This window comes from Hipposideros armiger, unplaced genomic scaffold, assembly GCF_001890085.2.
Source record: "Hipposideros armiger isolate ML-2016 unplaced genomic scaffold, ASM189008v1 scaffold_9, whole genome shotgun sequence".
Classification (NCBI taxonomy): Eukaryota; Metazoa; Chordata; class Mammalia; order Chiroptera; family Hipposideridae; genus Hipposideros; species Hipposideros armiger.
In genome coordinates, this window is record NW_017731359.1 from 5,869,543 (window position 1) to 5,883,495 (window position 13,953).

The 13,953-nt window shown below is 43.3% G+C and overlaps 1 protein-coding gene across 1 annotated transcript; it reads right to left on the reverse strand.

Moving 5' to 3' along the window:
* Positions 1–1,195: 1,195 nt before the first annotated feature.
* On the reverse strand, positions 1,196–13,819 carry CMTM2 (CKLF like MARVEL transmembrane domain containing 2). Its single transcript, XM_019653814.1, has 5 exons — positions 13,583–13,819; positions 13,319–13,477; positions 7,279–7,380; positions 6,671–6,832; positions 1,196–1,210 (listed from the first exon to the last, which is right to left on the reverse strand). Exons 1-5 carry the CDS (start codon positions 13,817–13,819, stop codon positions 1,196–1,198), a joined length of 675 nt encoding a protein of 224 aa, XP_019509359.1.
* Positions 13,820–13,953: the final 134 nt, after the last annotated feature.

Sequence of the window (13,953 nt, forward strand, 5' to 3'; positions counted from 1 at the left end):
ACATTTTGAACATTATTTCTCCTACAGAGACTATTGTTTTTTTGTTTTGTTTTGTTAAAGCAGGCAATTAGCGTGGTTAGATTCAGGCCACAATTTCCTACCCACCATTGGACTGTAGTTCTAATGTCAGTTCAGTTTTCAAAAGCTTTGCAGTGCTATTCTGGGATAAATCTCACTTGATCATGGTGTATAATCCTTTTAATGTGCTACTAGATTTGGTTTCCTAGTATTTTGTTGAGGATTTTTACAGATATTGGTGTACTTTTTTTCCTCTTTTTCTTGTGATGTCTTTTTTAAAAAAAAGATTTTATTGGGGAATTGGGGGAGGGAACAGAGTTGGGGAATCGGGGAAGGAGAACAGACAAGTTGCTGTCCTTTTGTTCTTCAGTCTAGTTGTGGAGGATGTTGCTTCACTGGCCCATGTTGTATTGTGATCATTGCGTTCTTCTTGGCGGAGGCAGATCCATCGCCAGCCATTGGATGGCAGCTCACGCCGGCTGCCGGCCACTTATGGTAGCTTATGGCAGCCCACTGCAGCCTACGCCATCACCAGCGACTCAGGGCAGCCCAGCTACAGGTCAAGCTGTTGTTCGCTATCTTAGCTGTAGAGGGCGCAGTGTCACGGGTCCTAATGTGGGATCTGAACCGGGGCCCTGCTGCTCAGAGCTGGTGTCCCAAGCCAACTCTTAACCAACGTGCCACTGGGCCAGCCCTCTTGTGATGTCTTTATCTAGCTTTGGTATCAGGGTAATGCTGGTCACATAGAATGAGTTAGGAAGTATTCCTTTGTCTTCTGCGTTTTGGAAGAGTTTGAGAAGAATTGGTATTATTTAAGTTTTTGGTGGAATTTACCATAAAGCCATCTGGTCCCGGACTTTTATTGTTGGGAGGTTTTTGATTACTAATTTGATCTCTTTACTCGTTGGTCTGTTGAGATTTTCTATTTCCTCTTGAGTGAGTTTAGGTAATTTGTGTGTTCCTAGGAAGTTGTCCATTTCATCTAATTTGTTGGCATATAATTGATGCTGTGATGTTGTCTGGGGGCTGGGACAGGAGAGAATGGTAAAGACAAAAAAAAAACCTCCGGGATCTTCACGGGTGCTGTTCCTGATCTTGGACTAATGTGTTAGTCAGCTTGGGCTGCCATAACAAACTACCACAGACTGCGTGGCTTAGACAACATAAATTTATTTTCTCACAGTTCTGGATGCTGGAAGTCCAAGAGAGATGTCAGCAAATTCAGCTTTTGGTGAGGGCTCTCTTCCTAGCTTCTAGACAGCCTGTTTCTCACATGACCTTTCCTTTGTGCATTTATGGTGAAATAGTGTGAATGAGCTCTCTGTTGTCTTTTCTTATAGGGACACTAATCCTGTTGGAGAAGGGCCCACCCTTATGACCTCACTTAACCTTAGTTATGTTCTTAGAGGCTCCATTTCCAAATATAGCCAGACTGGGGGTTAGGTTTCAGCATATGAATTTTGGGGAGGGGGATACAAATATTCAGTCTATAATGTTGTAAATATTTTGTAGGGTGTCAGATGGACACATGTCTTGCTAGGGAGACCACTTCATGGACAGTGCAGAGGCTTGACCACGGCACTGTACACCTGAAGCTGACATTGAATAATATTGTATGTCAACTATAATTTTATATACATATATATATATATATATATATATATANTATATATAGTCACAAAATGTGGAGTATAGTGTGGGGAGTGGAGTCAATGGAATTGTAATAGATATGTATGATATTGGGGGTGGGGCAGCAGATTGGGGGAGGGGGGTTGTCACTTTGTTAGGGGTAAAAAGTATAACTATGGCACTGTTTTATACACCTGAAACTAATTAAAAAAAAATTCAGTCCATAATAACTAGGAACAGAGGGCTTCTCTTGGAACTCTTTCCACACCTAATACATAGTTCTGGATTTTGTATTGCCTGTGAGTCTAGGCCAGGAGATACCAGAGGAAAAATAAAATGGGAAATTCACTATTAGGTCAGTGGTACTTTAAATTCTGATCTTCTCCAAACTGCTTGCTGCTATTTACTTTTCAGAAATCCCAGAGAGCTGTTCCATACACTCTGTCCAGGGTGTTTCATTGTATTAAGTCAGAGAGATAAGGTGGAATATGCCTACTTCATCTTCTTCAGAACTGGCTTTATGAAATCTTTTTATTTTTAACTATTTTGTGTCGTTTTCTTCTAGATGTACCTCTTAGAAAGTTGAATTTTTAAAACCTTAATCTGATAGTCTCTTTTAATAGAAAAATTGAATTATTCATATTCGTTGTGATTACTTTTATGTTTAGACTTTGATTTTACATATTTTTCCCCCTGCCACATCTCTTTTCTATGAGATTATTCCATTTTATCTATTTAATTTCCTCTAGAGATTTAAAAGTTATCTTTCCTTTTTCTGTGCTTTCCATAATTAAATATAGATATAATGAATAAATATGCATCTCTTCCACCTAACAAGATAAATAGTATGGACGTTCCTCAAAAAACTAAACAGAATTACCATATGACCCAGCAATTCCTCTCCTGGGTACCTACTCAAAAGGGCTGAAACCAGGTATTCAAACAAAAACGTGTACACAAAACTTCATAGCAGCATTATTCACAATAGCTAGAAAGTTAGTTGGAAACAACCCAAAATGTCTCATAACAGATGAATGGATAAACCAAATGTGGTATAGCCATACAATGGAATATTATTCAGCCACAAAAAGGAATGAGGTGATGAAAATGTCTTGGAAGTTGATAGAAGTGGTCGTTGCATGCCTTGTGAATATACTAAATGCCACTGAATTGTTCACTTTGAAATGGTTATTTTTTTATTATGTAAATATCACCTCAATAAACATTTTAAATGTACTTTTTTGAAAAAACAAGAAAGTACTGATATATGCTATATGTGGACAAAACTTGAAAACATGCTAACTGAAAGAACCCAGAAACAAAAGGCCACATAGTGTATGACTTCATTTATGTGAAGTACCCAGAGTGTACAAATCCATAGATAGGAGGTCAGCGGTTGCCAGGAGCTGGGGAGAGGAAGGAATGGGGAGTGAGTGATTCCTGAATGGGGACAGGGCTTCGTTCTGGAGTGATGAAAACGTTCTGGAACGAGGTAGTGGTAATGATTGAACAGCACTGTGAATGTACTAGATATCACTAAATGGTAAATTTTATCTGTAGTTTATCATAATAAATTGTTTTTAAGTTCATGTGCCTAAGGCTGAGGTGTAATTTTTTCATTTTCTTCTCTTTGCTTTTTTTAATAGCTGGATATAAGATCTGACAAAAGCAAGTCTCCTTAGAATTAAAAAATTTTTTTTTGCTACACTATGTTTTTGATTTTTTTTTTTTAGCAAGTGTTTGTCAGTGGTGGTTTTGGTGTCATTACCTGTAAAGAAAGTTGTCTTTTTTTTTTTAAAGATTTTTATTGGGGAATTCGGAGAGGGGAACAGTGTTGGGGAATAGCGGAAGGGGAATAGACAAGTTGCTGTCCTTTTGTTTTTCAGTCTAGTTGTGGAGGACGTTGCTTCACTGGCCCATGTTGGTATGATCATTGGCGCTCTTTCCGGCTGAGGCAGTGGACGGCCGCTCATGGTGGCTGCTCACGGCAGCCCCACTGCAACCTATGCTGTCGCCGGTGACTCATGGTAGCCCAGCTCCAGGTCGAGCTGTTGTTCATCATCTTAGCTTAGAAGGCGCAGTATCACTGGCTCTCATGTGGGATCTGAACCGGGGCCCTGCTGCTCAGAGATGGCGTCCCAAGCCAACTCTTAACCAATTGAGCCACTTGGCCAGCTCAAGAAAGTATTTGTCTTCTCACTCACTAGTTCCCTCAGAGCAGTGGAGGTGCTGCTTCGTTGTTTTTGAATGTCCATGCTGGCCTTTGGTTTTGTTCTCGTCAAAAACATTTTTGTGCTCTTTCTCTCACTCTGAAAGCTTTTAGGATTTTTTAAATCTTTCGAGTCCCATATTTCACCAAGAATATGGATGTGAGGATCCTTTTCCAGTAAACCTGGCTTAGCACTTGGTGGCCCCTCTCTATCTGAAGATTTCAGCTAATCTTTAGCCGAGGGAAATGTTTTCCTGTTTTTTTGGTTATTCTCTCCCTTTTCCCTTTTCTCGCCTCCTGGGATCCCTTGGAGATGGTTGTTTGACCTCCTGGATCTAACCTCCCTGTCTCTTAATTTCTCCTATAAATATCTTCTTGTCTTGAGGCTTTACTTTCTGGGAGATTTCCTGGACTTTATTTTCCAGGTCACTATTTGTCCTTTCTAATGTTCAGGCTTTATGTTAAATCTAAAAATCTGCCATAGATGTTTCCCCATACCCCCCACAACTGTTAGCTGATTGCCCTTTTTTACAGTCTCTTTTGTTTTAAGGATACAGTGTCCATCTTTATTCTGAATGTATTAGGACTTTTCGGAATCTGCATTTCGACCAGATCTATAGGTGATAATGCCCTATTCCTGGGCCATTCGCTGCCACTGGCAGATACCTGATGTAGTTTTGCTCTGAAGGACATCTTCCTGCAGTCTCTGGTGACCATGTCCTGGTCCCAGGTTCCTTTCTCAGCATGACAGGTGGCTGTCTCCAGTCCTGCTCAGCCCCAACCCAGCCCCACTTCATGCCTTCTCAGTCCAGGTGTGGAGAGCTGCCCCCAGGTGTGAACAGAGTGGCCACACAAAGGAGTTTAGCAAGGTCCACCCTTTTCCACTGGATCCTGAGCACAGTCATATTTAGCTTACATTTTTTAGATAAAATTTACATACAATGTAATACACAGGTCTTAAGTATACAGTCAGATGTTTGACAAATGTATATACCTGTGTAACCAGTTCCCCCAATAAAGATATAAAAAACTTTCTCATGTCTCCAGAAGTTCCCTCGTGCACCTTTGTAATCAGTCTCTACTCTGCATCTCCTGAGGCAACCACTGTTTCCATTTCTTTTACTAGATTTTCCCTTTCTTGAACTTCATAGGAATGGAATCTTATGGTATATCCTTTTTTTGTGTCTGGTTTCTTTTCACGCAATACTATGAGAGATTCATCATTATGAATTTTTTTACCTTTGTCACCATTCATTATCATGCTGTATTAGTAGCTTATTTTTTATTGCTGAGTAGTATTCTATTGTGTGAATGTAGCACAGTGTATCTCCTTAAAAATTTTGGGTTCTTTCTAGCTTTTTGGCTATTATGAACATTGTAGTATATCATTCCTCTTGGCTAAATACCTAGGAGGAAAATTCTGGGTCGTGCGGCAGGATAGTGTGCAGTTTTGAATTTTTCTCTAGAACATAATAAACCCCTCTAGTTGTTCCCATTTTTAGTAGGGTTGCCTCACTCTGCTTGGCCTGCAGCGGGTGGTGTGGGGCTATAAAGCCTTGGGCTGGGGTCATGGCAGGGCACCAATGGACGCTACCCCAGCTCCCCATCTTCCCCACCCCAATGACAGGCAGCAGCCTCCTTTCAGCTGCACCCCCTTCTCAGCAGCAGCCAAGTGTGTGTGATCTCCCAGTAGAAGTGGACCCTGGCACTTCCTTGCCTTCAGGGATCCCCATGGCACTTAGGACAGAGGCCCAAGTGTTTCCCCTGGCTGCCACATCACAGCTGACCCTCTCAGCCTGTCTCACATGTCGTCTCTGGCTGGGCTCACCCCCTACACAGACACACACACACACACACACACACACACACACACACACACACAGACAGACCTCCTAGCTCTTCATGCATTCCTTTAGGACCTCGCCTTCCTCTCGTGAGATGACTCTTCTCCTGCCAGGGTGGCTAGTCTGGCCAGTGAGAATAAGGCCCTGACCGAGGCCTGCATGTGGGAACTGTGTGGCTCTAGGGCCCAGCAGAGACTGGCTCAGGGCTCATGCTCAGGTCTTCAGTGAATAGAGATACTGCAGGTCCTATGGGGCTGGATGGCCATCTTGGCAGCTACCACCCCCTCAGTCCCTCCTGTGCCTATTCTGCTTGGCCCATACACCAGCCTGACTCTAGTTCTCTGAGGCCCCGAGCCCTGAGGAGAGGACAGCATCCCTGTTGCCCTCCTACAGAGGGCGCTTTAAATAAGGACCAACACTAAACTGCAAAGTAAGAGTAAGGAAGGCCAGCAACTGTATTTTTCTCACAGCAACTACCTGGATGTTTAAAAAAAATGTAAAAAATATCGACGTGAACAAGATGCATCCTTTTGTTTTCTGGTCTCCTTTTCCTCTGGCCTCTTGGGCTCATCAGTGTCGACAGCTGGTGTCACCCAGACTTCTGGTCCCTCAGACCCTCTGTGCCCTGCAACCTGTGAGCACCTGGAGGGGCCCAGCGCTGGCCTCACTCTCTGCACCCAAACTTTTGTGGAATGAACAAGATAATGTTTCTGTCAACTTTAAGATTTAACATCCATTTAAAGAGAAATTTATTTTCCAAGCAAAGGTGGTTATTAAAATGGAAAAGGAAACCATTGAGAAAAGAAGACAAGGAAGACAGTGGAAGTATATTTTTTTGTAAAATACACTGCCATTTCTGACAACAGGTGTATCCTTCACATCATTTTTTGTCTCCCTTCTTTTCCTTTGGCTTTGCTGTTGATGGTTTCCCCACTGCCTTTGCTGTTGATGGTTTCCCCACTGCCTTTACTGTTGTTGGTTTTTCCTTTGGCTTTGCAGCTTCTGCATCCTTTGCTGGCTGCTGTTTTTCTGGAGGAACCAGCACATTCTTTTTGATCCTCTTGCCTCTGAAGTGATTTCTTTGAAGACATATATCAATGAGAGCAAAAAATCCAGCCAAACTAATAAGGATCTGGAAAACAAAAGGCACCTCGTTACTTTTGCTTTTCATTCCAAAGCTGACATGTGTCCTTGTTGGTTTCTAATTCTTCAGTAGATGCTGTTAAACACATCCCCTTTTCCCCTCAAACTACTGGCCCAGAGAGACTCCTGAGTTTCCCTATCCCCACCGGTCACCCCACTTTTTCTTTCTTTCAACCCAGCCTGGTTGGGACCCTTTGCTTTGTGGTCAGTAGCTATAAGAAGGACGCCATTAGCTTGGCTGGCTCCTTGGACGTCATCTTTATTTCAATGGCTTCTCCACTGGAAACATTTATCAGCTTTACTTTGAAATTTTGCTTGGATCCCAGGGTTCTGTAAAGTGGAAAGAAGCCCTGTCCTTCAAACCGGAGAAAAACATCCATTCTCCAAAAAGAGGTGATTGCTGAGCAAATAAACTGCCCAACACAAAAGACTCACCACAGCAATAAAGTAGTTCATCGGCATGGTTTTTCGACTTTTCACAGCGAAGAACACGGCCCCCGCCAGGAAGATGGTGGAGAACAGGTCGTTGAGAAGTTCCTGAAAGCATGGGAGAGAGAGAGTCAACCTGAAACAGAGCTGAGGCCCCCATCAACACCTGGCCTGGTATATCTTCCTCCAAAGGGAATGCTTTTCAAGCTTCTGCTTGATTTAAAAAATAAGTATATGAAGATAAATAGGTACCAGGCTAGGTAGACATACCTGTGGTCCCTCAGCTGGGCTCTTTGAGTCGAGACCCAAAGCCTAGGATGCCTAACTGCCTTCTCTGGCTCCCTTCCCTCCATTACCATCTCATCTATGAAATCACACATTTAATGGCTAGTTATGTTGATTTTTCCTCCTCAAAGACTCATTTAAATAACTGTACAACTATCCAACTTAATGATGTCCTTCTTGAGTACCACCCCAATCATCTTTCTGCTCTTAGGACTAGCTCCCCTCTCTGGATCCCATGTAGGCTGTGTTGCTGGCAGGAGGCTCTGTTGGATTCTGGCCCCTCATTGGAAGCCTGGCATCCCCTCCCGCCACCACCTTAATTCCTAGATCCCTCCTCCCCTCTTTGCAAGGCTGCACCACCTCCTCCATCATCAAACCTCTTTCCCATCCCTTGTGGCCTTAGTCTTGTCCTCGCCCCATACTTGTTCCCCTTCACCCTACCAACAAGGCCCAGATGTTCTTATATTGGGCAAAGGCGCTGTCATCTTTCTTGCTGCCCTCCCCTCAGCTACCACCCACTGTTACCCCCTGGCATAACCAGACTTCTCAGGGTTGGCCAAACCACAGGCACAGCAAGCTGCTTCCTCCCCCATCACTCCTGGGGTGATGCTAGCCCAGAGCTCGTGTACCCCTTCATCCTGTGGGCAGTAGCTGACCCTGCAGCACTGGATGACGCCTATCCTTCCCCTTTGCTTCTAGGATGCCATTCTCTGCGGAGTGTCCTCCCCTGACTACTTTGTCTCAGGCCTTTTCTTTCCCTTTTTAATGTTTTTAATTTTAATACATTTCAAATATACAGAAAATAATAAAACATCCCATCCCCACGCCCACCTCCACCAGCCCTGAATCACTGAGATTAAATAGATGTTAATGTCTTGCAATATTTGCTTAAGGTCTCTTAAAACAACAACAACAACAAAAAGAAGTAGAACTTTGTGGAGTGAGCACAGTCTCACCGTTCCACCCCTCTTCCTGCCCCTCTCCCCGAGGCAACCGTGCGTTGGAAGTTGATGGGTAGTTTGCCCAAGTGTGTGTTAGTATTTTTCTCCTTATTATGTACTCAACAATATATATTATTTTGTGTGTGTCAAAGATTTTAAATAAAAGCTATTATATCTTCTAGTACTTGTTTTTTAAACTTAAAAGTTTTTGAGATTTATCCATTTTGAGAAATATAGATTGAGTTCATTCATTTTAACTCATGTGTTCTGTGTGAATAAACAAAATTAGAGGCATTAGGTTGTTTGTACCTTTTAGAAAATGATTACAAACTCTGCTACAGTGAACACTACTGTCTGCCTCCCATGCACATCTTCTCCTTGGCTGGGTATTGCAAAGTTTCTTCAAAGTGCCTGTGCCAATTTGCATTCATGCCAGCAACGTATAGGTGCGTCCATCTCACATGTCCTTGCCAACACCCAGGATTACCAGGCTTATTTATTTTTGTCAACTTGAAGAGTCAAAATGGTGCCTCATTGTTGTTTTAAATTTTCAGGTCGCTGGTTACTAATGAAGCATTTTTAAAAACATGTTTTAGGCATGTTTTCTGAGTTTCCTTTTGTATTCCTGCCTTAGTCTGCTCGGGCTGCTATAACAAAATACCACAGGTTGGGTGGCTTAAACAACAGACATTTATTTTCTCACAGTTCTGGAGGCTAGAAGTCCACAGTCAAGGTGCTACGAAATTCAATTTCTGGTGAGGGCTCTCTTCCTGGTTTGCAGATGGCTGCCTTCTCTCTATGTCCTCACATGGCTTTTCCACGCTGTGCAAGGTAGGGGTTGTGAGAGGGGGGAACAGGAAGAGGATCAGGGCCCCACCCTTATGACCTCATTTAATCTTAATCATTAGAGGCCACTTCTGCAAGTACAGCCACACTGGAGATTAGGATTTCAGCATATGAATTTTGGGGGTACACAAACATTCAGTCCATAACATTCCATTAGTCTTTTTGTCAATCCCTGAGCTAGTACCAAAGCTTTATAGTAATTCTGATAGCTCACTGGGTGAGTCCATCCTTGTAATTCTTTTTATTTTTCCATAAGAATTTTAGCATCACCTTGTAAAGTTCCATGAACAACCTCTGTTAGGTGAAAATTTAATTTATAGGTTACTTTTGAGTTAAATTGCCATCTTTTTTTTAAAGATTTTTATTGGGGAATTGGGGGAAGGGGAACAGACAAGTTGCTGTCCTTTTGTTCTTCAGTCTAGTTGTGGAGGACGTTGCTTCACTGGCCCAAGTTGGCACCATCATTGCGCTCTTCCCGGGTGAGGGAGATCATCACCGGCTTCTGGATGGCCTCTCACAGCGGCTGCTGGCCGCTCACGCTGGCTGCTGGCTACACACGGTAGCCCATGGCAACCCACTGCAGCAGGGGCTGCAGCCTACACTGTTGCAGGCAACTTATGGCAGCCCAGCTCCAGGTTGAGCTGTTGTTCAGCATCTTAGCTGTAGAGGGCAGTGTCACTGGCCCTCATATGTGGGATCTGAACTGGGGCCCTCTGGCATCCCAAGCCAGCTCTTAACCAATGCGCCACTCGGCCGGCCCTAAACTGCCATCTTTATGATAGTAACTCTTCACATCTGTGAATGGTATGTTTCTCCATTTGTTTAGGTTTTTCTTTTATGAATAAAATGTTATAATTGCTATATAAAGTTATATACATCTTTGAGCAGTTTATTCTCAGACACCGTGTAGTTTGTTGTTTTAAATGTTTGTTTTTCAAAAGACATGTTTTCTCATTGTTGCTAGTATTCAGCAGCACTGTTGTTTTGGTCCCTGGTAACCTTGTTGAACTCACGTCAGTTCTAGTAGTTTAACTGTAGGTTGTTACCTTGGGTTTTCTGTGTAGGGAATCGTATTATTTGTGAGTAATGCTAGACTTTTATCCCCTTCCCAATCCATATATCTTTTGTTTCTCTTGTCACATTTTACTAAGATCTACAGTAGAATGTTGAATAGAAAGGGGATAGTAGGCATCTCTAAGGAAATGCTTTTATAGTTTTACCATGAAATGCAATGTTTATTGTAAGTTTGGGTAGATACCTATTGTGAAGATAAGGAAGTTCCCTTTTTTCCTAGTTTGCTAAGAGTTTTCAAAAAATTAGGTTTTCAGTAGCATATGAGATGATGAAATGGTTTTCTCCTTTAAATAAAAGATGGCGAATTATACAAGGTCTGACAATTAAGTTTGTGAGCTTGTCGCAACGATGTTGCTAACCCTTTTTGATATCAGAGGGATTATTCATTATGAATTTGTACCAACTGGACAAACAGTTAACCAAGTTTACTATTTGGAAGTGCTGAAAAGGCTGCATGAAAAAGTTAGGCGACCTGAACTTTTCATCAACAATTCATGGCTCTTGCATCACGACAATGCACCAGTTCACACGGCACTGTCTGTGAGGGAGTTTTTAGCCAGTAAACAACTGTATTGGAATACCCTCCCTACTCACAGGAGTGCGGTGGTGGGATCTGGCTCCCAATGACTTCTTTCTTTACCTGAAGATAGAGGAAATATTGAAAGGAAGATATTTTGATGACATTCAGAACATCAAGGGTAATACAATGACAGCTCTGATGGCCATTCCAGAGAAAGAGTTCCAAAATTGCTTTGAAAGGTGGACTAGGTGCTGGCATTGGTGCATAGCTTCCCAAGGGGAATACTTCAAAGGTGACCATAAAGGTATTTAGCAATCAGGTATGTAGCACTTTTTCTGGGATGAGTTCGTGACATTGTATTTTGTACTTCAAGAAAGATCTGTCTATTCTGTCCTCATAATGTCTTATTCTTTTTCTAGGGCTCTGATTTATGTTTTGAATTATTGTTTTCAGAAAGTTCTGCTATTATATTTTCAGGGTTCTAACCCTCTCATTTGTTATGTTTGCTGATTCTTTATTCTTAGTTATGAGGATTTTAAAATCAGGTGTTTTGTAGTTTTGAACTGTGAATTCATTTTTGATAAGTCTCCCACCACTGCACCCAACGTGTGAGAATCTTTTTATGCTTTGATTGTGATTTTGCATTTGTTTTTGTCAGAAGTCCCATAGATATCACCAGAATATAATCAAATTAGGATCAATTTTTTATGCTCATTCCCAAGTATTACGTTTTCTAGGCTGCATGAAGATTTGTAGGCTAAAGGTAGTAAAAATTGAAATCAAACTTTTATAAAGTAGTCTAGGCTCAAGGTTTCTTTTTCTCAAGGTGGTCTTTTTTGTTTTTCTACTCAAAGCGGAGGTAGAGATGAACATGCTTTCTTGTTCCTCTGTGTAGGGGAAGATATCTTCTCTGTCTTTTCCCTAAGGGTGTATGTAGTCTTTGTATGGTGCTGGCCTTATGTAGGGTTCTTAGTTCTAAATCCCCACTTTGCTTGGGACCAAGGCCTCATGTCCTGGGATGAAAATCCATACTCCAGGTTCCTGGGATAACACTTTGTGGGACATTCCCACCCACACTTCAGCAGTTTATTTGCTCACCGCTCCTGTTTTCCATTTCTGGCACCTGTGTGTTTTCCTTTTGTAATGCCAGCTCAGTCATTCAGTTAAGCAATAGTGGTTAAATCCCCCCTGGTAGTTTAGTTAAGTGCAGCGGGAGGATTTTCAGGATTCATTGATTTTTTTTTCATCTTCTAAAAGAATATTTTCTCAAGCTCCTTGGCTGGGAACTTGTTCTTTGCCTGTCCCTTCACTTTGTCCTCTCCTTATCCCTTTCCCGAGTCTTTTTTTTTTTTTTTTTTTAGCTGAGCCATCCTGCCACCTGTTGGCATCTCAGCGGCTGCTCAGCTCGGATTGGGACTCGAACCGCTGTTGCTCAGAGCTCAAACTCTTGAGCGAGCTCTTAACCAACTGAGCCACTCAGCCAGGCCCTTTCCTGAGTCTTACTTGGCCCTCTTCTCCTTTCTCCCTATACTGGGTATCCTCACATACCCCATTGAGACCTGTGGATCCCAGAATGCTAATAACTTTTAACAAGGAGGTAGGACAGTGTAGTTAAGGACTCAGTCTACTGACAAAGCTACCTTTAATCCTTTTTCTGCCACTTACTAGCTGCAGTTACTTGGGGGCAAGTTACTTGGCCATTCTGAGCCCATTTCATGTGTAAAGTGAGTGTAGCAGTGAACATAGGACTCTGGAGGCATGCTGTGAATGTGCAGTGAACAAGGGGCTTTGGGCTAAGTAGGAGTTAGGTGGGTGTGCTCTGTGATTACACAGATGATGGGCAGGGATTCAAGTCCATGGGTCTTGACATTGTCAGGACATTGTCAAACACTTTACTTCTCAGAAACAATCCCAAGAGAGAGTGTTGTTGTCCTCATGTTACAGATGAGGAAACACAGGCTAGGAGTGGCTGGGTAATTGCCTAGTCCCATTCCAATGCATGACTGCTTTGGGCTGAACATCTTTCTGGGTGGAACATCCTTTACAGGGATAGTCACTGGAGATCTATGGCCACTTTAGAAGTGATTTTTAAAAAATCAGGGGTGAGCTGGCACAGGGATTGGGCCATACCTCCCCTCCCCGCAACTAGAGCAAACTCTCGAGAGAGCAAAGACCTGTTGGTTTGACCACAGGTGGATAAGAGGCCTTTGACCCCCCCAGTTGGGCTTTTTCCAAGCCTTTTCTACCTAACTTCAGCTATCCCTGCCCTTAGCCCACCTGAAGGTGCTGAGCCCATGCCTGGGCACAAATACAGGAGGTGAGCTGTGTCTCTCTGTTGACATGCGTGAATGCACACCAGCCTCGCTGCCCCTTCACTTACAGAAATGGGCCACAGGATGAAGGGCATGTATCTCTGGACAGCGAAGGTATGGACAAAGAAGAAGAAGCTGAAGATGGAGATCTCCATGGTGATGATGAGTGTCAGGATGGGGTGCACGGCAGTCCCCGTGAACATGACCATAGCAGCAGTTAGGCAGCCCTGTGGGGAGACATTCGCCTGAGTCATGGCAAAGGGCTCTCTCTGACTCCGGAGCCCCTCTGGGGCCCCCTGAAGCCCATTCCTCCCTCTCCCTGTCCAACTTACCAAGCTCAGGATCTTGACCTCGGCGTGCCCCATAACCCAGAACTCTTTATTGCTGTCCTTTAATTCCCACCTGTAGCGGCGACACCCCTTCCTCGTGCCCACGTCATCCTTGGGCTGCTCCGACTTTTTCTTTACCGGCTTCTGTTCCTTAAGGGATTCGTCTATGTAGTGCTCTTCAGGGGTTTGTGGCGCTGTTTGTTTCGCCCTCGCTTTGTCCTTTTTGCTTTTTTCTGCCATCTTTGCATGGGAGTTCTCAGCTTTTCAGGGCCTGCCCAGTCTTCCCTGCTGTCGCTAGACAGGCCTGGCCTTTGAGACAGCCTGGTGCCAACCGACTTTTCAAGGCCACTCTCACCCAACGGCCAAGACCAGCG